The sequence below is a fragment of the Ochotona princeps genome, chromosome 31, assembly GCF_030435755.1.
Source record: "Ochotona princeps isolate mOchPri1 chromosome 31, mOchPri1.hap1, whole genome shotgun sequence".
In the NCBI taxonomy this organism is placed as follows: Eukaryota; Metazoa; Chordata; class Mammalia; order Lagomorpha; family Ochotonidae; genus Ochotona; species Ochotona princeps.
The window spans coordinates 7333650-7359017 of NC_080862.1; the positions used below are offsets into that span (position 1 = coordinate 7333650).

At 44.0% G+C, this 25368-nt stretch overlaps 1 protein-coding gene across 2 annotated transcripts in view; it reads left to right on the top strand.

Annotated features, from left to right (window-relative positions):
- Nucleotides 1-18105, top strand: part of MFSD14B (major facilitator superfamily domain containing 14B) — a 117556-nt gene extending 99451 nt beyond the window's left edge. Inside the window, exons 2-12 of one of the 2 annotated variants that reach the window (XM_058657315.1) lie at nt 1684-1779; nt 4689-4751; nt 6212-6339; nt 7455-7569; nt 8747-8965; nt 10101-10214; nt 12711-12782; nt 13991-14103; nt 15694-15791; nt 17010-17152; nt 17807-18105. In XM_058657315.1, the coding sequence (XP_058513298.1) occupies nt 1684-1779; nt 4689-4751; nt 6212-6339; nt 7455-7569; nt 8747-8965; nt 10101-10214; nt 12711-12782; nt 13991-14103; nt 15694-15791; nt 17010-17152; nt 17807-18049 (1404 nt within the window). In that variant the 3' untranslated portion in view covers nt 18050-18105. The remainder of the gene's footprint in view (nt 1-1683; nt 1780-4688; nt 4752-6211; nt 6340-7454; nt 7570-8746; nt 8966-10100; nt 10215-12710; nt 12783-13990; nt 14104-15693; nt 15792-17009; nt 17153-17806) is intronic. The other variant, XM_058657316.1, reaches the window with a different exon arrangement.
- The last annotated feature ends 7263 nt before the right edge of the window (nt 18106-25368 follow it).

Genomic DNA, 25368 nt, shown 5'->3' on the forward strand with positions numbered 1-25368 from the left:
TTGGAAAGGGACAGTGACAGGCAGGGGTTGGGGTGAGGGGAGCGTCTGTCTTGTTGCTGGCGTTTGCTGGGTCCTGTGTTTGTGGGGGTGATACATGGGCCCATGGAAGCAGCTTTCAGCCTTAGCTTCCTCCAGGGAAGCAGCAAGTGAGTGTATGAGAAGAGCCAGGCTTTCTAGTTCATCTCCGTGTTTGAGGTAGAGGGGCAGTGGCAGCTGCGCTTTTACGCAGGTACACAGTAGCCAGGCCAGACTCGCTCATGTGACAGTGGGTGGGCGGCTAACGACGGCCTGTGCTTGGCTTCGCTAAGGAACCGACTGCATTTCCCTCCGTCACTTGCCACAGTTACTGCGGTGCATGCTGCCTGCATGTCTGATGTGCTGAGGGGTAGTGAGAAGTTCCAGCTTTGCTTAAAAAAGGCACAGTGGCACAGCGCGTGCGCTGGAGGGGTGTGCTCCTCCGCCCCTGCCTGAGTTGAGCAGGTCACTGAGACTCCCCGAGCCTTAGTTGTCATCTGTGGAGTAAGAACCGTAATGGTTACAGGTAACAGTGGTCCTACCTTTATACGGAGGATTAATGCTAGTGTGTAGACTCTTGCTTTGGCTAGGGTCTACCCAACATGTTTGTTGTCACTGTTGTTGCTGATGCAAATGGGGCGGTTTCTGCCCAGGCCTTGTTCATGGTCTCTCTTTTTTTTTTTTTCTTTTTAATTCTTTATTTTATGACACAGTTTAATAGGCATTGGGGTTTCTCCATCCCCCCTCCTTTAAAAAAAAAGATTTATTTTTATTGGAAAGTCAGATATACAGAGAAGAGGAGAGACAGAGAGGAAGATCTTCCGTTTGATGAGTCACTCCCCAAGTAACTACAACAGCTGAGTTGAGCTGATTCAAAGCCAGCCGCCAGGAGCGTCTTCCGGTTCTCCCACATGGGTGCAGGGTCCCAAGGCCTAGGGCAGTCCTCGACTGCTTTCCCAAGTCACAAGCAGGGAGCTGGATGGGAAGCGGGCCCTTGTGGTCTCTCTTAATAGACCATGCTAGCCTGTGTTCTGTCTTATATTCCCACTTATAATTTTACATTCCATGAAATGAGAACTCTCCATTGTCCCCTACTTCTACCTCACAAATGGTGGAGTTCAACAGAGATGTGTGCTCTGGTATGGAACTCAGGTGTCCCCAGTAATAAGTTTAACCCATTGTACCACATCACCCACTCAAAAGTCATTTTAGATTTCATCTTCAGAAGTCACGGATGTTAGTGAACTGACCAGTTAGGTACAGTGTTAAAACGAGGTGAATTTTGGCATCTTTAGTTGCTGGCAGGTGCTTGTGGATTTGACCTAGGCCTTTTTCCCTTTCCCTCTGGTGCTATAAGCACCTGTATTGCCCCTGAGGCTGTCTCCTTAGGTAGCTGAGGGTACTAGCCTGGGGATGTTAGGCTGCTGAGGAACTAGGCCCTGAGGGACCCTTCAGGTCCTGAAATGAAGATCTCTTAAAGAGGCAGTTTTTGGTTTTCTTCCAAAGTGCTAATGATTTGGGGGGTGTGAGGGGGACAGAACATGTAGACATTTTATCATGTTAGGGCCTGTGAAGTTTTATCTTACATGATATTGGCAGGTTCAGGTTTGTTTAACATGTTTTTATGCTATTTTAAGAGAATAGATTTCTATCTCTTTTCTGTTTCAGTTACCAGGCGTCGGCAGACCCAGTGTCTATCATGCTGCGGTTGTCATCTTCCTTGAATTCTTCGCCTGGGGCCTGCTGACAACTCCGATGTTGACTGTAAGTGTTGCTCCACTTGATCCTTGTGTGTGAGATCCAGAGAAGTCCCCAGGTTAAATTACCCCTTAGTTCTGTTTTTCACTAATTTTTTAAAGCTGTCTTTTCATATGTAGGGAAATCTTTAAGATAGCCTGTTTAGGAGCTAGTTTCCAAACAGTTGAAATTGGTGAACTTCTTTATGTAATATTAGTGAGCTTTGGCTTAAGGACATAGCAAATAGGAGATTGGAATTGTCTTATGAGAATGACAGTAAGAATTATCAAAATGTCCAAGTTTCTGTTTTAGTTAGCTTATCTGTAGCCATTTCTTAGTATGTGATATTGAGTTTCCAGCTCACATGCAGGCCAACAATAAATCCCACCCGATACACTGGGGGGTTTGTGGCAACACCAGTGTTCATTCGCCAAGTGTTTGCCATTTTCTTTATTTTTCTTCATTTCATGCTGTCACTCTGGCGTTCCATCTGGATGATTTTCCTTTTACTAGACATGCATCTTTTATATTTCACTTCCTTAAAGTCTGTAAAGTTACTTGGCAGCTTTTACTTCATCAAAAATGTGGATTTGCTTTATGTTCTTCAATACATTTTAGCTGTGTATACAATTTTAGACTAGCAATTTGTTTTTTTATTGATGATAACATGCTTCTTGTCTGGATTCCACTGTTATGAAAAAGCTATTTAGTAGTTTAGCTGTTGCTAATTTGAGACAATCTGTATTCCTATGGCTGTTTCCAACAATCTGCCTTTGTTTTTCTGCAGTTTCTTTCTTTTGTGTGTATGTGTAGAATTTTTAAATCCCATGCACAGCTTTCTCTTTATTTAATTTTGTAATTTTATTTTTGATGATGTTTACATAGTTGATCAGGGTGGGAAGGGTCAGGAGATAGTGGGTGAGACCATTGTTTACCCATTTTCTTTTTCTTCCTGTATATGGGGAGAGGGAGCTACAGTAGGAGAAAGCACACCCAGCCTCCCAACGGCCACATCGGCCAGGGGAAGGGGAACTGTTGCCCAATGTCATCCCAGGGTCCCCAATGTGGGGCATTTTCTGAGAGTTCTGCTCAAGTGGTTTCGATAGTTCTGAGAATGTTATTTTGAGATAACGTTTTATTTTACATTGTAGTCAGAGGCTTACTGGCTTCACTAAAAAAAACTTCAACTAATTAAAAGTTAAGACCATTGCTTAGCAGGAAAGTGGTCTGTACGCAATAGCAGGGAAAACATTCAACTTCACACGTGTCCATGTTAAAGTAGTCCCCAAGTCAGTACAACTGTAGTGGCATGTGATCCCTGTCGCTTTGTTTTAGCTTGGCTGTAAGTGTCGATTTCTTTTTATACTGCCTAAGATTTGTTAGGCTGTTTTAATCTCTACTTTGATAGCTTTTCATTGCTTCTGGTACATTTGTAGCCGATGGCTGTAAAAATACCTTCTCTGCTTCATTTCATTTGTGGAATAGTTGACTTGTACTTGGATTAGACTTTCTCATTAAATCTGTGTCTCTGGCCCTGTAGACATTCTGGAACGCTTCTTTGGTCCTGGGTTCTGTCTTCTTCAAAACTAATGTTGACATTTCCTTCCCGTTGTGACAGTATTCAGAGGGAAGGTCCTGCAGAGGTGGTTAGGGCTTGAGGGCCTTACAACAGGTACAGGTTGATGCTGATGTAGAAGGGGGCATTTAGCCCCTTCCTGCTCGCACTTGCTTTTCCTCTTTAGTAATGAGACGGTCCTGGTGTCTTGGCCTAGGACATCCCAGCCTCCGAACTGTGAGCCAGTAAGTTTCTGTTGACTATACATTGCCCATTCTCAGGTGTCATGTGTTCTGTGCTCCTCTGTCCAGCCTATTCTAATGGAGTGTTAAAGGTGTCGAGTTTTGGGCCTGACATGATGGCTCAGTGGCTGAGATCTTCACCTTGCATGCATCAGGATCCTACTTCCCATCCAGCTCCCTGCTTGTGGCCTGGGAAAGCAGTCAAGGACCGCCCATAACCATGGGAGCCTGCAGCAGCCCGGGAGACTTGAAAGCAGCTCTGGGCTTCTGGCTTCAGACCGACTCAGTTCCGGCCGTCACAGCCACTTGCGGAGAGAACCAACGGATGGAAGATCTTTCTCTCTTTCTCTCTGTAAATCTGCCTTTCTAATGAAAATGAAATAAATCTTTTTTTTTTAAGGGTTATTTCTAAATTGGTACTTTTTTCTACTCTACAATCCTTTTTGTTTTCTTAAATTTGCTAGGTCCTTTGTTCAGTTTCTAGTTAAGAGTTTCAGATGTTATCTGAAAGTTGAAGCATAGTAAATGTACTTATTTTACAATCTGGACTGGGTCATTCCAAAACACGAAGTCTTGGCAAGTCTGTTTCTGTGTGTTTTGTTATCTCATTTTGTCTGATGTTTGCTTCCTCCTTGGGATGTTTCATTTCCTTTTGCATATATATGGTGAGCATTATATTTGAAAAATTATATGCGTGTTGAATTCAGCACCTAGATGGATGAGCTATTCAGAATTGATTTTAGCTTTTATATGTTACTAGACAATTGGAATTGCTGTAATGCAAATGTAAGGCTTGGAGTTTTCTGGGATACCTGGTGGTTATGACACTGTTTCTGAGTTTATATAAGCTTTGAGGAGTGCCTGCTGGACGGGCTGGTGATTTCTGGGATAATCAATTCTGCAGGTTTTTTGTGATGTGAGTGGCTCTGAGTTCTGGGCTTAGCTTTTTGAGTCCTAGCTTTGCTAGATTTTACTTCAATTGTTCCTTTAATTTCTTCATGTTCTCAAAACATTTTTTCATGGATATTTTAGAATTTTTCATTACAATTAGTCTTTTTTTAGGTTGCTTGCTATTCATAGAAGACAGAAATCACTCCCCTGAATTTGCATTTGAATTTGATATTTTTGTTTTGTTTTAGGTTTTGCATGAAACATTTCCTCAGCACACATTTCTCATGAATGGTCTCATTCAAGGTGTAAAGGTAAGAAACCTTTCTAGTGTGGTTCATGGTCAACCACAGCCAGGAATGCTCAGGAGTTTAACTCTGGAACTCTAAGTGGGGCACACAGAAAGAATTATCTTTTGTTCTGGAAACTGAAATCTGAATTTTTTCTGGAGTATGAAAGCCATAATAAATATAACACATCCGTAGACATAATAAGATAGAAGTTGTGTGGATATTTTATATGGTTCACTAATATTCATTAGTGTGTATTAGTTTATATCAGTTTTAGTTCTTAAATTAAGAATCTCAGACTTCTCAACTACCAACAGATTGAAGTTACAGCCTTCTCTTTTAGACTGACCTTGAAACTGCAGAAGAAAACAGCCTTCCTTGGATAGTCAGTCTTTTTGGCCAAGCTGATGATCAGGCCGTGACTTTCTGAGTTCTGTCACATGATCTCATGACTTTGAGCAGCATAAACTAACTGAATATGATTTATTCTTGACTTGTTTTCAGGAAGGATTTGGGGGTACTGATGTTCATAATCTATATAAAACAGGGCAATTAAAGGTTGAAATAAGTTGTTAATGCCCATTAAGAGGACGAGGAGTATCATTGGCAATCTGGTGCTAGGTTGTTGGAGCATCTAAGCAGTGGAGGTAAAAAGGAAAAGGAGAACTGATACAGCTATAGTATTTAAGCTTACCCTGAGGGTGAGTTCTTGGAGAGTGAGTCTACATTTCTTGTGTTTGGTTGGAGAAGCTAATTAAACGTATTTTGTTCTGGTTCTGCCAGAGTCACTACTGCAGGACTGATGTTGTGCCTAGTGGGTAAAGCCACCTCCTGTGATGCCAGCGTCCCTTACGGTGCCAGTCCCTCACCCAACCTTTCCACTTCTGATCCATCTCCCTGCCACCAGCCTGAAAAAGTAGCAGACAGTGGCCCAAGTACTTGGGCCCAGGCCACCCCTGTGGGAGACCTGGAAAAAGCTCCTGCCTGCTGGCTTCCCCTGCCCCGGCCCTGGCCCTTGTGACCATTTGGGAACTGAACCATCTGTCTTTCCGGGTGTGTCTCTCTGTCTCTAATTCTGACTCTCAACTAAAAGAAACCTTTTTTTAAGTTCACAAGAAAATTGAGGTCTAAGTTTATTGTGGTGCAAAGAGGGTCTTCTTTTAGTTTCTTTTTTGAGGAGTTACTTTTTATTTGGACGACAGATTGGAAGAGATGAGATCATCTTTCCTGTGAACATTTTGAAGTGCTCTTGTATATTTCACATTGTTCTATAGTTTCTTCCTCAAACTACTCCTTAATTTTCTAATAGCATATATAATTTTTGTCAGAATCTTTTTTTAAAAAGCTTTTATTTAGTATCTCAAATTATTCTGTTTGGGGACCAATAAAATTAATCTTGGAGATAGTGTATTTGGTGGAGACAATGTACAATAATTTCGAGAATAAAATGTGAATTGATGCTTTGCATGTGTGTGCTTCTGCAGGGCCTGCTCTCGTTTCTGAGCGCCCCGCTGATCGGAGCTCTGTCTGACGTGTGGGGGCGGAAGCCCTTCCTCCTGGGCACGGTCTTCTTCACCTGCTTCCCAATCCCCCTGATGAGGATCAGCCCGTGGTGAGTGCCTCAAGCCCCTTACCCTCCTGGCTGCGTGAGTTATGCATAAACAGCGCCTGCTGATCGTCCCCAGCTAAGTCCCAACTGCTCCACAGGACAGAACGTTTCAGGTGTTAACATGATGGCAACAAGTCCTGATAGATATAGTTCAGCATACACTAATTTTTCACATACAGAATTATTGAAACATTATGTGAAGTCACCTCAGTTCATGTGTGAGATATGTGTGGAACATAAATGAATTCCACTTTAGGCTCCTGTCCCCTCCCTAAGCTGTCTTAATGTGTGTATACATGCAAGTAGCCCACAGTTTGGAAGAAGAAAAGGAAATCTGAAGCATCTTAGACATCCTGATGCAGAAAAGGATGCGCCAAGGGTATCGCTTGTGGCTCTGTTAGTTCCTGGACCCCAGCAGTTGAGGAGGCCCAGTCCCAACACGGGCATTCCAAGGTCTGACCACAAATCCTGTGATGCTCCCTGTAGTGGTGCAGTTGGGGAGTCCCCCAAGAATCCTCTCTGGGTGATGTCAGACCTGACTCGTGCATGTGGCACTCAGTACACTCAGGTCTGACATCACCCACAAGCGATACCCTCGGCACATTCTTTCTTCCACTTTAACTGACCACCGTGCTGTAAGTGGCACAGCTCGCACAGTAGTGTCACTTCACACAGTGCTTGGAAAGCGTAGACATCAGAAACACCTGCTTCAGAGATGGCCCCATGACCGCAGTCACCGCTGTGTTTCGAAGACCGTCTTCTCAGTGGTCTTGTTCGTGGGCCTCACTGAGCCCAGCTGGTGCGGTGAACAGACTGGACGTGGCCACAGCCCTTAGTACAACCAGAGTTCCTCTTGTCACCTTGGATCTGAGGATAAGAAAGAGGCTCAGCTTCCCCTTTCTCTTGTCTTGTTTTTTGGGGGGTTTTAGGATACGTGTCCTGGCTCTCTTCTGACAATGATATGATCAGTATGATTCTACTTATTGCCATTTTAATTTTATTTTTCTACTTTTAAGTACACATACATATATTTATGGGTTAAAGTTTGTGATATCTGGCTCTGGCTATAAAAGTGTACACATACAGTGCTTCTCAGTAATACCAGGATCTTTTCACAGGTGGTATTTTGCAATGATTTCTGTGTCTGGCGTCTTCTCGGTCACCTTCTCTGTGATATTCGCCTACGTCGCTGACATCACCCAGGAGCACGAGAGAAGCCCTGCTTATGGATGGGTAAGGTCATGGGCCAGATCTTTTTTTTTTTTCCTAATTTTTTTTTTATTCATTTGAAAGGCAGAGTTAGAGAGAGACAGAGGGGATCTTCCTTCTGCTGATTCACTCCCCAGGTGGCCACAGTGGTCAGAGCTGAGCTGATCCAAAGCCAGGAGCCAGGAGCTTCTTTGGGTCTACAGTGTTGGGGTGCAGGAACCCAGTGACTTGGGCCATCATCTGCTGCTGTCAGAAGTTGGCAGGGAGCTGGATTGGAAGTGGAGCAGCTTTGATTGAGCTGGCACCTGTATGTCAGCATTGCAGGCAATGGCTTTAGAATGATACCATAGCACCGGCCCCAGCAAGAACCATAATTGTATTTAAAAAATTCACTGGCAAGAGACTTAAAAATAAGTGGTCAATAATTTATAGAAAAGGGAATTTGGAGCAAATAAAGAGCACTTAAGAAAGCTCTCTCTCTCTCTCCTCCCCACGCCTGTCTGTAATTTTTGCCTTTCAAGTGATCTTAAATGCACGCACACATACAATTTATGGGTACATTCTTGACATTCAGCCTCGTTCTAATTTGGAGAAGTCCATTAAGCTTGGAGAGGTCCGTTAAGCTGCACATTCAGATTGCATTGTTAAAATGTGGACCTTCCACACTGCGGGAGTGCAGTGCGGAAAGCCCGGTGTGGCTTTAGGCCACAGGTGCCATCCTCCAGCCTGTGATCTCATTTGGGAAGAGCACGGTGGCCACAGGTGACAGGGTGATGGAAATCCAGTCCTTGGTCAGAAGACTTTACCTACTTTCTGACATGTTTTTGCTACAGTTTCTTTTTTTCCTCTAAGACTGGCTGAGCTTTTTGCCTTCCTGTTATTGCTAATGAAATAGTCACCAAAAGATAAAATGGTGGAACAGTGCAGTTTGTTTTTAAAAGATGAAAGCAGGCACAGTCCTTGAGTGATTTGTGGATTTTACCATCCGCCGGCCATTTATGATCTGTGTCCGTGTCTTCATCATCATTATTTCTAGTAAGAGCATTGTGTTTGATTCCTGTAGCTCTCCAGTGAATTGTTCGTGAATAAATTCTGTAACAGAATCACTTTCCTTTTATTCTTCAAATTGTTTAATGCTGGGCAGAGTGGCTGTGAGTGTGTCCCTGCAGTAGATCCTCAGAGACGATGTGTTGTCCCACAGGTCTCAGCCACCTTTGCCGCTAGTCTGGTCAGCAGCCCAGCCATTGGCGCATACCTTTCTGCCACTTACGGGGATAGCCTTGTGGTGCTGGTGGCCACAGTGGTGGCCCTCCTGGACATCTGCTTCATCCTGGTGGCTGTTCCAGAATCTCTTCCTGAGAAAATGCGACCAGTCTCCTGGGGAGCTCAGATTTCTTGGAAACAAGCGGACCCTTTTGCGGTAAATAAAAACATGAAAACACTTCCCTAAATACTTTTCTAAGTCACGCAAACAAGAGGATATATATGCAACTCAAAGGTTCCAGAAATTCTTGATCCACATTTGTTTTCTACACTAAAAAGACAGTAAATTCCATGAGGGGAATGGAGTTATGTGTACTCTTAGAAACCCTTAGACATGGTACTTAATGCATGTCCTTTGGGAAGAGAGAAAAAACAAATGTCCAATTAGTTCCTAATGGCAGTTTGGAAAGGAAGTTTCATCCTTTTGAAGTAAAGTCAATGAGGACAGTCATTTGAAGTGGTCATTTTCATTCATTTTATTTCTAAAAGATAAATGCATGTGATTTGATTTAAGTAGCTTTTTTAAGCTACTAATTTGTATCTACTTTGAACCTTAATTCTTTCAGATTGAGCAGATGATTTTCTATAAACTCTCCCCCACTTTGGCTAAGTATGAACTTCTGTCACACAGCTAGAAAAAAGTACCTCCTCTGTTTTACTTTGCTCAAAGATGTTGAAAAAAAATGTGGAAAACTGAAAAGATATGTTTATTATGGTGCAAAAAGCAATTGAAATCCATAGTTTGTCATAATACCCATTCCCCATGGGATTTTTTTAAGTACCTAAATAAATAAATAAATAAACATGTAGATGATTTTGCTACTCATTATAGAAAGTTAGAGTGTGCACTCTGCATTGCTGCCACCCCTTCAGAGTAGCAGGGTGCTTGGGGCTGTCCTCCGTGTGAATGAACTTTTCTCAGCGGGGCTGTGCACATTCCAAAAGTTATTGCTAGTCTGACCCCACAGCTGGAGCTTACTCATTTAGCTAACAGGTATACTGGCAAATTGAACCTGAGAGTCCAGAGGGCTGTTGTTTCAGGGCCTGTTTACAGTGATCAGGGTGTGTTGAGATGTGAACTACTGTTTACGTGGTGAGTTGAACAAATGTTTTTCAAAAAGCAGTGATATGTGAAACTGGTATCTCTGGCAAGAAGATGGTAGGTTTAATATTATAATCCATCTGACTTTTTGTTGTCCATTTTATGTAATTGGAATAAAATAGTTTTCCAGAACAATGATGCCATTTAAAGTCTGTTGCCTGTTACATAATTCCTTTCTGTTTATTCTCAGTCATTGAAGAAAGTTGGACAAGATTCTACTGTCTTACTTATCTGCATCACCGTGTTTCTTTCCTACCTTCCTGAAGCTGGACAATATTCGAGCTTTTTCCTGTATCTCAGGCAGGTGAGTGGTGGGTGCCTTGTTGCCTTCAAAGTCCAGGAAACTCAGACTGGGTTCTGCTGAGGACAGTTCAGAAGAAACTGTATAGACATGTCAGCGGTGACCATAATTAGTTAACAGCAGCCTTTAACACAAGGAAGACTTAAAATATACTGATATATATTCACCATGGAATATGTTCCCTTAAAAAAATAGCAGAAATAAGATTTATCGCTTTTTTTTTTTTTTTTTAAGAGAGAGAAGTTTTAGATTCACAGTAAAATGAAAAGTACAGAGAATTACAATATGGTACCTTGGGCCCACCCGTGCTAGCCTGCCCTGCAGTCAGCATCTCAAACCCTAGTTTTACATTTGTCGCAGTTGATGAGCCTACATGAACACATTCCACACCATTGAGAGTGCATAGTTTGCATCACGGATCTTTCTTGGTGTCGTCCATTCTGTGGTCTGGACAAAGGCGTGTGATGACGTAGATCTACCGTACCCAGCCGTACAGTGTCCTGCAGGGCGTTCTGACCACACTGGAAGTCTCTGCACTCTGCCTTTTCATCCTCTCCCCTGGCCTCACTCCTGGTAACCGCTAATATCTTACATTCTCCCTGATTTTGCGTTTTCTAGAAGGTGTATTTGGAATCAAACTGGTTTAAGTGCACTCAAGTGCCCCCTCATGTCTTTTCATAGTTCTATATTTCTTTTCAGCACTGAATAATATATACCACAGTTTATTCACCTATTAAAAGAAACCTTGGTTGCTTCCAGCTTTCAGCAGTTATGAGTAAAACTGCTATTGGCATCCACGTGGCATCACGTTTTAAGTCTCGAATACCGTGTGTTAAAGTCCACAGCGGTAAGGTTTAGCCACATTCGCCATGCTCTGGGTCTCGGTGCAGCCAGCCCGCTGACCTGACTCCAGGGACCACAGCTCAGTTGCTGCTGGGCCTAAAGGTGGCTCACACAGTGACCAGTGACTCCTCGTCTCTGCTGGCTAGAAATGTCTACCCTCTTCTGTCCCCCGTGGTAGATCGCTGGCTTAAGGCAGCTGAAACAGCAGCTTTTCTTCTCCAGATGAGGCCGACTGGAGCTCATTCTAATTCTCCCTTGTATCCTGTTCTGGATTGTAACTGGTTTCACTGGGAAGAAGTTTTTTCTTAATGATTCACACCATTGTGGAGGGAAAGTTTCCTCCTAAGAGGAATTACTCTATTTTTGGAGACACTGTGAAATGAAGTTTGTTATGTTCTCCAGTTTGGTAGATGTGCCAAAAGTATAAGGTTAATACTTTGTATGATGGACATACAAACAAAACTTTTTTCAAGAATTCCTTCTGCTTGTTTTGTATGGGGCCAGCACAGTGGTGCAGTAGGCTGATCCTCCCTATTGTGCTGGCATCCTGTGTGAACACTGGCTCATGTCCCAGCTGCTTCCTAATAATAGACCAGGAAAGCAGCGGAGAATGGCTCAGTGACCAGTGTGGGTCACTGCACCCACATGGAAGACCCAGAAGAAGCTCCTGGTTCCTGGCTTCAGATCAGCTGAGCCCTGGCCATTGTGGCCATTTGGGGAGTGAACCTTTTCTTTATAAACCTACCTTTCAAGTAAAGCAACTAATTTTTTTAATGTGGATGTTAGCACCGTAGGCAGAGGCTTAACTTACTATACCACACGGCCTGCCCCAGGTTTTGTTTTTTACCCCTTTTTTTCCAAATATCATCTCTTCACACAGACAATGAACAGTTATGATTATTATATTCTTTTTGGCCTTTTTCTACATGTTTATGTTGCTATTAAGATCATAATAAATCAGAATTATTCCAGCTTATTTTACATTTGTGCTCACCTTAAAGAGAGATTAACATACCACACATTTTCAGTAAAGCAGTGTTCTGTATTTGAAAATCAGATATCTGATAAGGAATTTGTATCAGATAGAACTTGGAAATTCAAAAGACAGCTTGATTGGAAAAAAGAAAGGGTTTTGACTGTTCCTCCAACGAAGGTGTACAGACAGCCAGTAAGCGCATAAGACATGCACACTGCCAGCCATGCAGCTGTGTCCAGGGTGCCTGCCTCTCTGCTCCCTCCTCTCTCCCTCTTCAGCCACATGATTTCTGAGGAGAATGAGAGTAAAACCATTGATTTAACTGATGAGCAAATTCTGTACCGACAGAATCAAAGATCATTTTCTTGCGTATTCTCTTACAGCTTGACATTCTCACATCCGTCAGTTTGTGGGGTTGGGGATGGAGCAGCAATATGAAAGAACAGGTGGGCAGTGACAGGGAAGACACGAAAAACTTCTGCAGTGTAGGTGTTAGCTGTTGATGGTGCTGTTAGCTGTTGATGGTGCTGCTAGCTGTTGATAGCTTTCAGCACTGTCCTGGCTGGCCACTGATTCTTTGTGTTCGGCTATTTTATCTCTGTATTTTACTAGAACATGACATTTTTTAATGTGTTGCTTGTATAGTATCTGTATTAAGAGTTTTCTTTCCATTTCCCTAGGTCATAGGTTTTGGATCTGTGAAAATTGTAGCCTTCATAGCTATGGTAGGAATTCTTTCTATTGTGGCTCAGGTGAGTGGCATTTGTTTTGTTTTGATCCTGATAATCAGAAATTATCACAGTAAGCCACAGATCCAAGTACAGAGAGCGGCCTTGAGCTGCTTCCTGAGCCCCTGCCTGGGAACATTGTCACGGCTTGCTGGGGCCTGTCACCTCCGGGAAGCTGATCAGCATGGTGCTGAGGAAGTTCTTCCTTCTTGGTAGAATACTGAGGTCAGGATTTAGGGAGAATTTAGGGAAACTTTCTGTACTTGTTAGAATATTTGTCATAACCTCTGCTGAGTCAGTTCTTTTATTTGCGTTTATTACAACCAAATTTGTAAGTGATGACAGTCTGCCCTTAGATTTTATAAAATGAACTCAACCAGGATAATGTTACAGTGTTGCTGCAATATGGAAAAGTTGAGCAGAAATGGAAGGTGGTGGCTGCTGTCCCCAGGATCGAGAACGTGTGAGTCAGTGTGTGTGACTAAATGCTGTAAGGGAAGAGTGGCAGGCAGAAGCAGACGCCATCACGCCCAGGAGCTTTCACCACGTCAGGACACGCACGGGGCTGTCCCTGTGAAAGAGCCACTTGCTTTTCTGTGACATTTATGTTTAGAAATGAAAAGGCTGCAGAACTATTTCACCCAAACACTAGTATTGACAAGACTCATGGAATGCGTCAAAGCAAAGGGCTTTGAACTTCACTTGCATTAGAAAACATAAACTTTGTTATGCTTTCACGTTGATCATACTTTTTTGTTGTTTAGTAAGTCAGTCCAGAGGGGTCTCTGTCTTAACTAGTCGTGCTTAGCAGAATGTTTGTTAAAGTAAAACCTGGTATCAGTCTTAAATTTGTAAAGCTGTTAACTTTGCAGCAGATTTTCATGTGTTCAGTAACTGCTCAGCAGTGGCTTACCAGTCCCCCAGTACAATACTTAAGAGATTGGCATTTCTCAACATCGTGGGGTGTGTCTCTCCTAATCATGGGAACTGTTGACTGGCTGTGAGAACCTTGGGAAGTACTGGCAGAGCACCAGATGGGCATCCATCCCCAGCAGGATGCAGGCTCATGTGCGCTCCATGGTGGTACAGACATGCCAGCCCTCTGCAGCCTCTGAGGCTGTGGGCAGGCCTTGGAGCCTTCCAAGTCCGTGATCACTGGTAGCTGGTTTTCACCTACGGAGCTTTTGTTCAGCCTCTCTGATGTTCACGTGGTTGTCCCTTTGACTTTGCAGACAGTCTTTCTTAGCATCTTGATGAGGTCATTGGGAAACAAGAACACTGTCCTCCTTGGCCTGGGCTTCCAGATGTTCCAGTTGGCCTGGTACGGGTTTGGATCTCAGGCCTGGTAAGCTGAATTCTTTCATTCTCATCCCAGAGTTCCAGGGGGTTGAGTGTGATGAGAAGGGTGCAAGGATTGCTTCACTAGTGCAGTGTGGTTGACATTTAAGAAATCATTAGGCTTTAATCTGGGCAAGGTTGGAACTCGACAATTCAGCATTCTGTATCAAGACTGCCTTCACCTCAGCAGGCTTTCAGTGCGTGATTGATGAACTGATTGTATGTCCTTCTTTCCTTTTGCCCCAATAAAGTTTTTATGTCAACTTTTGAACACATTTGTTAACTTTTAGGACATCACAAGAACACCAGGAAAACTGACAGGTTGTGGCAACTTTTGTTGCCATAATTGAGACACCTTGGATGATAACATAACCTTTATCAAATAAAATAGTTGAATTTGGGGCAGTTATTACAACTGTCATTCTCCTAGGTTCCCATTGTGATAAACTTTGTGGAGAAGAGGCAGTCAGAGTGGTTTCCATTGCCTGGGGAGTGTCCCAGAGTGCCTGTCACCGTGGTGCAGCAGTGGGTCCCACTGTGTGCAAAGGGAGGGCACAGGAGCTAGCACCGATTGTGGCCACACGTAGGAAAAAGCCATGTCTATTCTGAGCTCTCACACTGCATTGGAAACACGTGTTATTTTATCAGATTTTTTTTTTTTTTTTGAGTCTTCATGTTCTTTTGATTTTGATTTTATGAACTTTGATTTAGTAACTGATTCAAAGTCATAATAATGTTAAAAAGACTTCCATTGTGAAGGTTTTTTTCTTTTTCATAAAAAGGCCTTTCCCGTTAGAGTCGATCCCAGTAACTCATAATCCAAGCTGGGGTCTCACTTCCCTCACACTTTCCTGATGCACACGTATGTCTCTGTCATTAAAAAAAAGGGAAACAGACTGCTGGGTGACCCGTGGGCAGGCCAGCTGTGCGGGTCACATTCAGTGTGAGCCTAGGAAGTCAGTGGGAAATAAATGTGTGTGTAGAGACAGAAGTTCCCTCACAAACTTCACAAAGGTGACACTAGAGGAGAACCAGGGAAAAGAGAGTGGAAGTAAAATATATCGTATTTTCTCTCTGATGTAAGGCAACCTTCGTGCAGAATACAAAACCAACAGATGTGTAGCTAAACAAGTGTGTACATGTGTTCTCACCTGTGAACAGTGGGGAGCAGCAGCCCGGCAAGTGAGGATGCCTTGGAGGAGCGCCCCCAGTGACAGTTACATAGGCTTAGAATATGCTGCTGGATTGCCTGCCTTGTCCATACCCGCAGTGTCAGGAGGCACTTAAACAGCAGAATGGTACCCTTGTAACTGTTCCTAAAGGATTATACCGCTGTAGTAATACAGGGGAAACTTGTATCATGAAAAATAGTAAGAAAACATTTTTTAATGGAAAATTTTAAAAAGGTTTCTTGGGCCTTCTCTCTACTGCCAACCTGTGAAGGGATCAGTATTAAAGTTACTTTTTGGAACAAAAATAAATGAAGGAGGAAAAATTAGAATGTAGCACAAGGAAGCAGGCCTATATGCTTTTAGTACGGAGTGTGTGTTAAACTCTGAGCTGCTTGGGGCCTGAGCGCAGCCTCCTGTCATTTCAGGATGATGTGGGCGGCAGGCACGGTGGCCGCCATGTCCAGCATCACGTTTCCTGCGATCAGCGCCCTCATCTCTCGGAACGCAGAGCCCGATCAGCAAGGTGAGGCTGCCCGTTGGCTTGGTCACCCTCTGCTTGATCTTACTCCTTCTTTAGAAACCTGACCTCAGCCGTTAGATTACTAAGAATTAGAAACACAATGTCCATTTTCTTTTTCCTTTTGGTACTTTATCAAAATGAATCAGACCTTAACCACGTTTTAACATAAGTCACTTAGATAATGACAGACCAGTTAGTGATGAGCCATCGCCTCATCATTCGGATCATTAAAATTTCTCTAATTGGGAAACTAGCCCTTTAGAGGCTGGAGAAAAAAGTCCCGTGATGTTGATCATTGGATGCAGAGGAGCGAGGATGAAGGCTGCTGTGTGGAGGGCAGCCTTCCACCTTTGCTTCTGCTGCCTTTGCAGGCAGGGCCCCACTGTGAGGCTCGGTCCTTTTTCTTTTCCAGTTACTGATGGCTCACTTACTGTGGTGGTGAATGGCATCACATTGGCCATACCTCCAGTAGCTGTGTCTCCTCGGGGTAGCGTTGTTCCCAAAGTGGAGGTGTGAACTGCCCATGGAGGAGTGATACCCACTCTGGCTCACAGTCCCACTTGGGGGCAGGTGAATTTTCTTTGGCTGTTGCACACAAAAAAATTAGAACACACTGTTTTGCTGAGTGATCTTGGGCTGTTTTTGAAATGTTAGTTTGAAGTAAATCAGCTCATCTGTTTATGTACCATGTTAAAAGGCAAAGATACCTGGAACCGGTACCTTTGGGATTTGTTTTCAGTGCAGATGGCCTAGAACAGGCAACAGCTGGAGGATGGAGTCTCCATGGGACTGCCAGAGACCAAGGGCAGATTGTAGTGTAAAAACACCACTAAGTGAGCAGAACAAAGGAATCTGAATTTGCAGAAATAGCCTGAAATAGGAAATACTGAAGGTTTTTTTCCCCCCTTGTCCCACATACTGGCACACCTAGCTGTTGTGGGTCATTCAAAGAATTCTAGAGGTGTCACTGTCATTTCATATTCCTAGGGCTTGCAGCACAAGTGAGGATGACATTTAATGGTCCCAGTAAACACACCAAAAATTTGAGCAGTGAGTGAAAATAAAAATGAACAAAACCTTCCTAATCCACTCCCCCTGAGCTTGCTGCTCGGTCTGGCTGAATATGAGCACTGTGATTGGCTGTCAGGGAAGAGTGGTTCACTCCAGGTGCTGAGCTGTGTCCCCGAGAGTACTGATACCCTTTTCTCTGTTCTGAATTAGGAGTTGCTCAGGGGATCATAACTGGAATAAGAGGCTTATGCAATGGCCTTGGGCCAGCACTTTACGGCTTAATATTCTACATGTTCCATGTGGAGCTCACCGATCTGGGCACGGAATTGAATTCCGACAGTGCCACCCTGCAGGTAATATGGTGATGTCTGGTTTTATGACATTGGTGGTAACCTTAAATTTGGGAAGCATTTCTACTTGTATGTTATTTTTGACAGAAATAAGTTCTAGATCCATAGACTCTTGGGAGCGAGGGAGGAATAGTTTCAGGGACCCAGCATATCGCACACAGATTTGACGTCATAGACTCTTGGGAGCGAGGGAGGAATAGTTTCAGGGACCCAGCATATCGCGCACAGATTTGACTTCATTCAGAATCTGTTCTCACCTGCACAGTCACTGTTCTCAAAGCTCGTAAATGACCAGTTAAAGCACTGAGCTGCAGAGCCGTTTTCTCCCGATTCAAATGTCCGCCCTTGTAATCCAGGATCCTGCACAGCTACAGAAGTGTGTGATCTGAGGCCCGTGATGGCTTTACAGATGACATGTGTGTCATTGATGAGCCTAGGTTGTGAGCTTTTTAGAAATGACACAAAAGGCAGTGGTTATTTGCCCCCTGCTACTTCTAAACACCAGGCTCTATTAGAGTTTGCTTCACATTTGCTTCCATGGAAATGATTCACTTTTTCATAGTATAGTTTTTGGGGGTAATGGGGATAACCCAAGATTAATTTTGGATCAAAACAAGCTAACCAAATTCTTCTTTTCTTGTTTCCCTCACTCATCAGAGCGCTGTCATCCCAGGCCCACCATTTTTATTTGGAGCATGTATAGTTCTTACATCTTTTCTGGTTGCCTTATTCATCCCTGAGTACAGCAAAGCTGGGGGCGCTCAGAAGCATAGCAGTGGCAGCCTGGCCAGCTCCCCTGAAAGGGGCACCGGGGAGGACGTTGAGCCACTGTTGCAGGACAGCAGCATCTGGGAGCTCTCCTCTTTTGAGGAGCCTGGCAGTCAGTGTACCGAATTGTGACCTCGGCAGGAAGGGGATCCTGTTGAGCACGACCCACCTCGGACAGCCACGGAGAGAGCTGCCACTTGGAGGCTGCGGGTGCGGGCGGGGAGCCACAGAGGGAGCTGCACTTGGAGGCTGCGGGTGCGGACGGGGAGCCACAGAGGGAGTTGCACTTGGAGGCTGCGGGTGCGGGCGGGGAGCCACGGAGGGAGCTGCACTTGGAGGCTGCATGGTGCGGGCAGGGAGATGTTCAGCGGCATCCTTCAGGCCAAAGTCTGATGCGTTTCCTCCTCCGATTCCTTTGCTTAGATTCTCTCTCCTGTTTGTACATTACTAGAACAAGGTAAGGTTTGAAATAATTGCAGATAATGTGCAACTCTCGAGGTTATCTGGATTCCAAACTTTGAACCTCAGATAATAAAGGTCATAACTCTGATGAAGGGACAGCTTTTCTTGAGTAACCCTGGAGGTCAGGGCAGGCTGCAGGACCGCAGTGGACTGCTGCCTCTGGCAAGATTTCAGGTGAAGGTCTTTATTTTCTTTCCTCCTGCTTTGAGGTATTTCCACATAGCCCAGAGGCGTGGTGAGTGGCCACTCGGGAGTCACTCCGTATCAGGGACCCGTTGCCTTTTTCCAAAGGTCAGACAAAAACTTAGCTTTTGTTCTTGTATTTCCTCTACTGTCTGTGCTTGGCTGAAATGAACATTGGCAATGTTGATTAATGATTATCTTTCCTAGATGGAGGCATTTTTCTCTTCCATTTAAATCAGGTAGAACTCCGATTTCTGGATGTAGTGTCCCGGTCAGCTCTGCAGTGTTGTTAGAGAAGGCACATGCATCATGTGTCCTAGTGGAGCCAGAGACATTGTGGAGGGCGCTTGGAAGAAACCCTGCACAATGTGAGCATTCCTAAGAGTGGCTGTTAATGGCGGGACACCAGTGGAGTTTCTAGCCAAGTTCAGACTCCTAGTCGTGTCTCACCATCCTCCCCCGGCCTGCTCTCCAACGGTTGCTCATCCGTCACACTCCTGCCTTAACTGCTCGGCAGTGTGCGTTTCTTCCCAGTTCATCTTTCCTCTCAGTCTCTTTCCTGAGTTTTGCATCTCAGAGGAATCTGCACATCGAATTCCTTGCTGAAATATGAGGGTTGGGGAAAGCTCGTTTCACAAGAAGTGTCTTGCTAACTTTTCAAGGTGTTTTATGGAGAAAGAACACTTTACAGATTTATATGTATTTTGCTGCAGAAGTAAATGGACCATTAACTAGGACCTACCGTTAACAGCACTCCTCTGAAAGTTTTATAGATATGAAATATATGTAGATATTTGTAAGGGATTTTAATTTTTTTGATGGGGTGCTATGTTTATCTTGTATTTATAAATGTAATGAAGGTATTGACAAAAATATATACAACTTTTATAAGATTGTTTACTGACTGAATACATTTAAAATATATATTTTGAAGTTCTGTTCTACCATGAACAGATATAACATATCTTTTTACTGTTGGGTTTTTAGGTTATGCTTCCTAATGCATAATAAATTTGCCATGGATACTTTTATGTCTTCGTGGGATTTGTTAAAGCCAGTGTTTTTCAAATACACACTGTCTTTTGGTTTCTCTTGCTTTATACAGATACAAGCCAGCAAGGAGAGAGCTTTGCATAGCTGCCCTTCTCTCCCTGCAGCTTGATTGGTTACGTGGCCACTGAGCTGTTTTTGAACTTCTATGTCTACCTGTGATACATGTCCTTGGGCCAGAATCTGAACGTGGGATTTTCTGTCAGTTGTGTGACTCGAACAGCCCTTCCTGAAGGGCCTCCGTCTGTAGCAGTCCTGCCCTTAGCTGTGGAATTATCACAGAGGAGCAGTGGTTCCCGGATGGAACCTCTTTCCTTGCACTGTGTCAGCTGCTCATTTCCCCTTGATAACAGGGACATTATGTTAGCCAAGAGTAACTCTTCATTGGCCTCCTGCCTCAGCGCCATGAGAAGGCTCAAATGACTAGGCAAGCCTCACCTTCCAGTACACATGGGCCGCTCCTATGGCCGCAGGAGCCCTGCTCTCTTAGGCCCTCAGGTACAGGGACTCCTGGAGGGTGTGACAGACCGCTCTGGTTCCGGATTCCAAAGCCAGGCCTGCACTCTGGCTCTGAGAGTGAGCACCGTGTACTGTCCTTGACTCGGAGCAGGTGTTACAGCCCGGTAACACCATCCTGTAAGACTTTGGGGCTTTGTTTATTTTGAATTTGTAATTTTTTTTTTTTTTTTTTGCACAGGATACCTTTTTTTGTATAAATATATATAGTTATAGCTTAAAATTAATTATGTTAAAATAATATTGTGGTGTGATTGGATTTCAAGTAAATTTCTACATGCTGGCCTATGTTGATTGAAAAGCTAAATGTGAATTCCACCTACTTTAGTTCCTCGAAACAAAACACATAAAGAATTTGTATGCAGAAACCATAAAACTAATGAAATAGGACCCAGTGCAGTGGGCTAGCTGCTACCGTCCTCATCTCGAACACACCGGGATCCCGGCGGCCCCACTCCCCATCCAGCTCCCTGCTTGTGGCCTGGGGAAGCAGTGGAGGACGGCCCAAAACCTTGGGACCCTGCACCCATGTGGGAGACCTGGAGGAAGTTCCTGGTTCCCAGCTTCGGATTGGCGCAGCACCGGCCATTGCTGTCACTTGGGGAGTGAATCATCGGATGGAGGATCTACCTCTCTATTGCTCCTCCTCTCTGTATATCCTTTCCAATAAAAGTAAAATAAATATCTGACTTTCCAATAAAAATAAATCTTAAAAAACTGATGAAATAAAGACAGCCTGTGCCAGTAGATTTTGTGGAGAGAATTCCCTAAACCAATCTGTAGAGCTGTAGAGAAAGTCAGGACTTTTACTGCATCAGGCCCAGAACTGCCAAATCTTGAGGGACAACAACAAAAATCCAAAATTAATAGAAGGAATAATAATAAACAGCACAAATGGCATGCATGCTAAATACAAACACCAAAGAGGATGTTATGTCAGAAATGAATGAAATATTAAGTGAAGGATGAATCGCTGATTTTTTGAAAAGGTAAACTTGATAAACCCTTAGTGAGGTTAAGGAAAATAAAGGGTAGAAACTGTGTGAGGTGAAAATGGAGACAGAACCTCTGCAAGGAGCTGTCAGTTGCATGGCAACAGAGTCAACATGCAGTCCACAGTCCCTGAGGAGCAGCTGGAGGAGGAGAGAGGGCTGCCCCAAGCCATGCGGACCCTGGGGAGCAGCTGGAGGAAGTGAGAGCTGCAGGATCAGAGGGTCACTCGCTTGGAAAAGCACCAAGAGGCCTGGGCGCCCCTCGGCGCGCACCCCTCGCCGGAAAGTGAGAAAAGTGGGTGCTTACACTTCCAGAACCATGGTGCAGGGCACGGTTTTCTGGCGCCATCTACTGCTTCCCGGCAGTACGGCCAGTGCATGGCCGTGTCCTCACGGTGCTTTTCATCAGTTGACGGTAAAGCACGTGAGATCAAAGCTTGTGCCCAGCAGGTGACCAACACCATCTGTCGAATACATCCCTCCTAGTTACGTATTCATATGAGAAAGACGGGGGACGCTTAGCTTCTGTCTGCTGGTTCAGACCCGAAATTAGGTCCCCTCCCCGATGCCTGCTGGGGCGGGGGAGCCTGGCCTCTCACATAGGAACCAGGAATCCAGGCACACCAGCTCCCAGTGTCTGCAAAGCAGGAAGCTGGAGTTAGGAGTGGCAAACCCAGGCACGCCAATGTGGGACAGACACCCTTGGCCACCAGGTCAACCGTCCACTCTGATGATGATGTCATTCCTTTGCCCGTTCATGCTAGTCACCTGGTCACGCGACAGCCCACTGTGGAGGGGTGGTGGTATTTCTGTACTCCCAACTCAATTCCATGGATCTTTCTGCTTTCGCCAGTGTCATGGCGTCTGAATTCCATTAAGATTGGGAATGGGGAAGTGCAGATCTCCTAATTTATGCTTCATTCTCCAGGAATTACTTTGGCCACGCAAGTTTTGTTCCTTGAAATTTTACATGAACTTTGGATAATTTTCCAAGCATGTGTCCTCTGAGATGGTGAGGAGAATCACATTGAATCTTTAATTACTTTCCTCTACAGTGCTAGTCTTAAAATAATTACTGCATTGGAGGAGGAGTCTGATATCTCTATTTATTTAGGTTTTCTTTAATATTATTCAGTAATTATCTTGTAATTTTCAATGTGTCTTTCCCCAATATAAGTTTAATCAGAAGTATACCATTAGGGTTGACATGCTTTTTTTTTTTTTTTTACGATTCACTTTATTTTTATAAAGTCAGATATACAGAGAGGAGGAGAGACAGAGAAGAAGATCTTCCTTCCAATGATTCACTCCCTAAGTGACCGCAACGGCCTGAGCCGATCTGAAACCAGGAACCCGAAACCTCTTCCGGGTCTCCCACATGGATGCAGGGTCCCAAGGCTTTGAGTCATGCTGGACTGCTTTCCCAGGCCACAAGCAGGGAGCTGGAAGGGAAGCAGGGCTGCTGGGATCAGAACCAGTGCCCATATGGGATCCCGGTGTTTTCCAGGCAAGGATTTTAGCCACTAGGCTACCGCGCTGGGCCCAGCCAGGATTGACATTCTTTATGATGGGATTTCTGGATTTCCTTTTGTGATTGTTTATCTCTGATGTGAAGCGGATTTTTGTGTGTTGATGTTGTGGGGTTTTTCTGGGTTACTTCACTGGCCATGTTGCCAGCTCTGATACCATGTTAGGTGTTGAGAATATTCTTTCTTGCCTCATTGCTCTGCGAAGAGTGCAGTGCCGTGTTGGATCCAGAGGGGAAGCCCAGGCCCAGAGCTCTCAGGGATGTTGCTGTGGGATTTGCCCAACTATTTTGTCCTGTTGTTTCACGTATTTTTTTATTTCGTTTGAAAGAGAGAGTGACAGAGAGAGGGGAAAGGAAAGGAGGTGGGGTGAGGTGGGGGAGAGAGGAGACAGAGAGAGTATTTCCATGCCCTGATTCATTTCCTGAAATGCAAACAACAGCCAACAGTTTGAAACTGTGTCTGGGCCCCCCCACTTTGGGTTTCTGGGGCGCATCGCTGGGATCCTTCCCCGCTGCCTTCAGGAACCTTATCAGTAAAGGATACGTGGCGTGCGCACGACAAGCGTCAGCCTAACGTGCCGCGACACAGTGCCAAGTCCAGAGAGTAGCTTCCTTCTCCGCCTGGACAGTGTCTGTGTGTGATGTAGCGGTGGATTTGTTCAAGCCGGTTCGACACGTGTTTGGGCCACGTGGAGCCTGCTTCGTTGTTCAGCCATGATTTTTTTCCTGGAAGAAACATTTTGCATCCAGCATGCGATGCTTTCGTGTACCACTTAGCTTTAAATTTGCTGTTGTGGATGGCTGTTAGATTTCTAATGGTTTCTCTCTCTCTGGGTTGTTGGGTTTTTTTTCCTATCATGTCATGTAATTGAGGTGGCAACACTGGGATGTAGACTCGATTTTGAGCTGAAATCATCACACTTGGAACAGGGCTTGAAATTTCAAAACTACACGGTGAGCAGAATGATTTTTTTTTTTTTTAAGTTACTGAGTAGGGATAGAAACGGATTTGGAATTGAGTTAGCGTTAGGGTCGGCTTGCCATGGCGAATGTGCGGCTTGCCAGTTGTGGCAGCTACTGATACGCCTGGCAGGCCATTCGATGCTGCTCTGCGCATGCTCGGGCCCCGTGCCTGGCAGCAAACACTTCAGTGCTGTCGCAGTGTGCTTTACTGGTGCACGCCACCACAGTGTGAGCTGAGGGCAGCAAGGGTTACATTGAAATTACACAGTTCATGAGCCAGGCGGCCTCAACTGCTCAGCTGTTAGGTGTCTGAAGAACAAGGGGGTAAAATAGGTTTAAAGGGCCAACCTTTAGGGACGCTTCGCCTACTCAGTAAGTTTAGGGGAAGGTCCGGGAAGGATTATGCATGTTCAGTAAGCAGAGGCACATGCCACTCAAACGGTCATGTATGTTGCAGGTACATCATGTTCACCTGTTGTTGGACATTTCATATTTGAAGCAGGAAAAGCTGAGGGTCCACTCCCTGCCTTTACAGCTGGACACAGCTGGATCTGACTGGCAGGCAACCCCTTAACGAGATTCATTGAGCTGGTGATTTTTTCCTTTTTGAAACAGTTTGGTAATATCATAAACTACAATGAAGGGGTCTGGATGTTAGATAAGCCTTACATCCCTGGGATAGGTACTAGTTGGTTATAAAACTATTTGTTAATGTATTGCTGGATTAGGATTGCTGAAATTTTGTTCATAATTTTTACATTTATCATGTTTTTTGTAAGATGTATTCTATTTTTAGTTGAAAGGTAAATTTACAGAGAGAAAGAGAGGCAGAGACAAAGAAAGATCTTCCATCTGCTGGGCCTGCACTCGGGACTCTACCAACACCTGCTGGTCTAACACACACAGAGCTAAAAGAGTTTATAACATCTTAATAAAATCAGAATGTAGTAAAATTATCCCATATTTTTGTATTGCAAAAAACTGTTAATGAAATTGTTAAAATTTTCAAAAAATTTTGAACTTTTAAAAGAATTCAAGTTTTTAACTTGAACAAAATATAGGGCCTGGGGTGATGGCTCAATCACTAAATCCCCACCTTGCAACCGCCAGGATCCCATGTTGGCACTGGGATCATGTCCCAGCTACTCTACTTCCCATCCAGCTTCCTGCTCACAGCCTGGGAAAGCAGTCAAGGATGGCCCGAGGCCTTGGGACCCTGCACCCACCTGGGAAACCTGGAAGAAGCTCCTGGCTCCTGGTTTCGGATCAGCTCAGCTCTGGCCATTGCAGCCATTTGGGGAGTGAACCAGTGGGTGGAAGATCTTTCTGTCTCTCCTTTTCCCCATAAATCTAATCTGCCTTTCCAATAAAGTAAATAAATAATTTTAAAAAAACTTTAACAAAATTTAAAACAGTATAACATTTTGAAATTTAAAAATTTTGAAAATTGTATAAAATTTTAATTAGAATCTTTGCAACATCTTGAGAAATGTAAAATTCTTCAACATTTTTTGGTTTCTTAAAATATTAATCAAATACAATTTTATTTAAATTTTATAAGATTTTTATAAATGTATATTTAAAATTTTTTAAACTTTAACTTATAGAGTTTCAAAATTATTTGAAAACTTTGAAATGAATGCAAAATTTAAGTAAAAATTTTAGACTGCCTTAATGAAAGAATCAGTAACAATTCCCAAGGAATTTATATTTCATAAAATTTTCATATGAAAAAATGTTACATCATTTTAATGAAT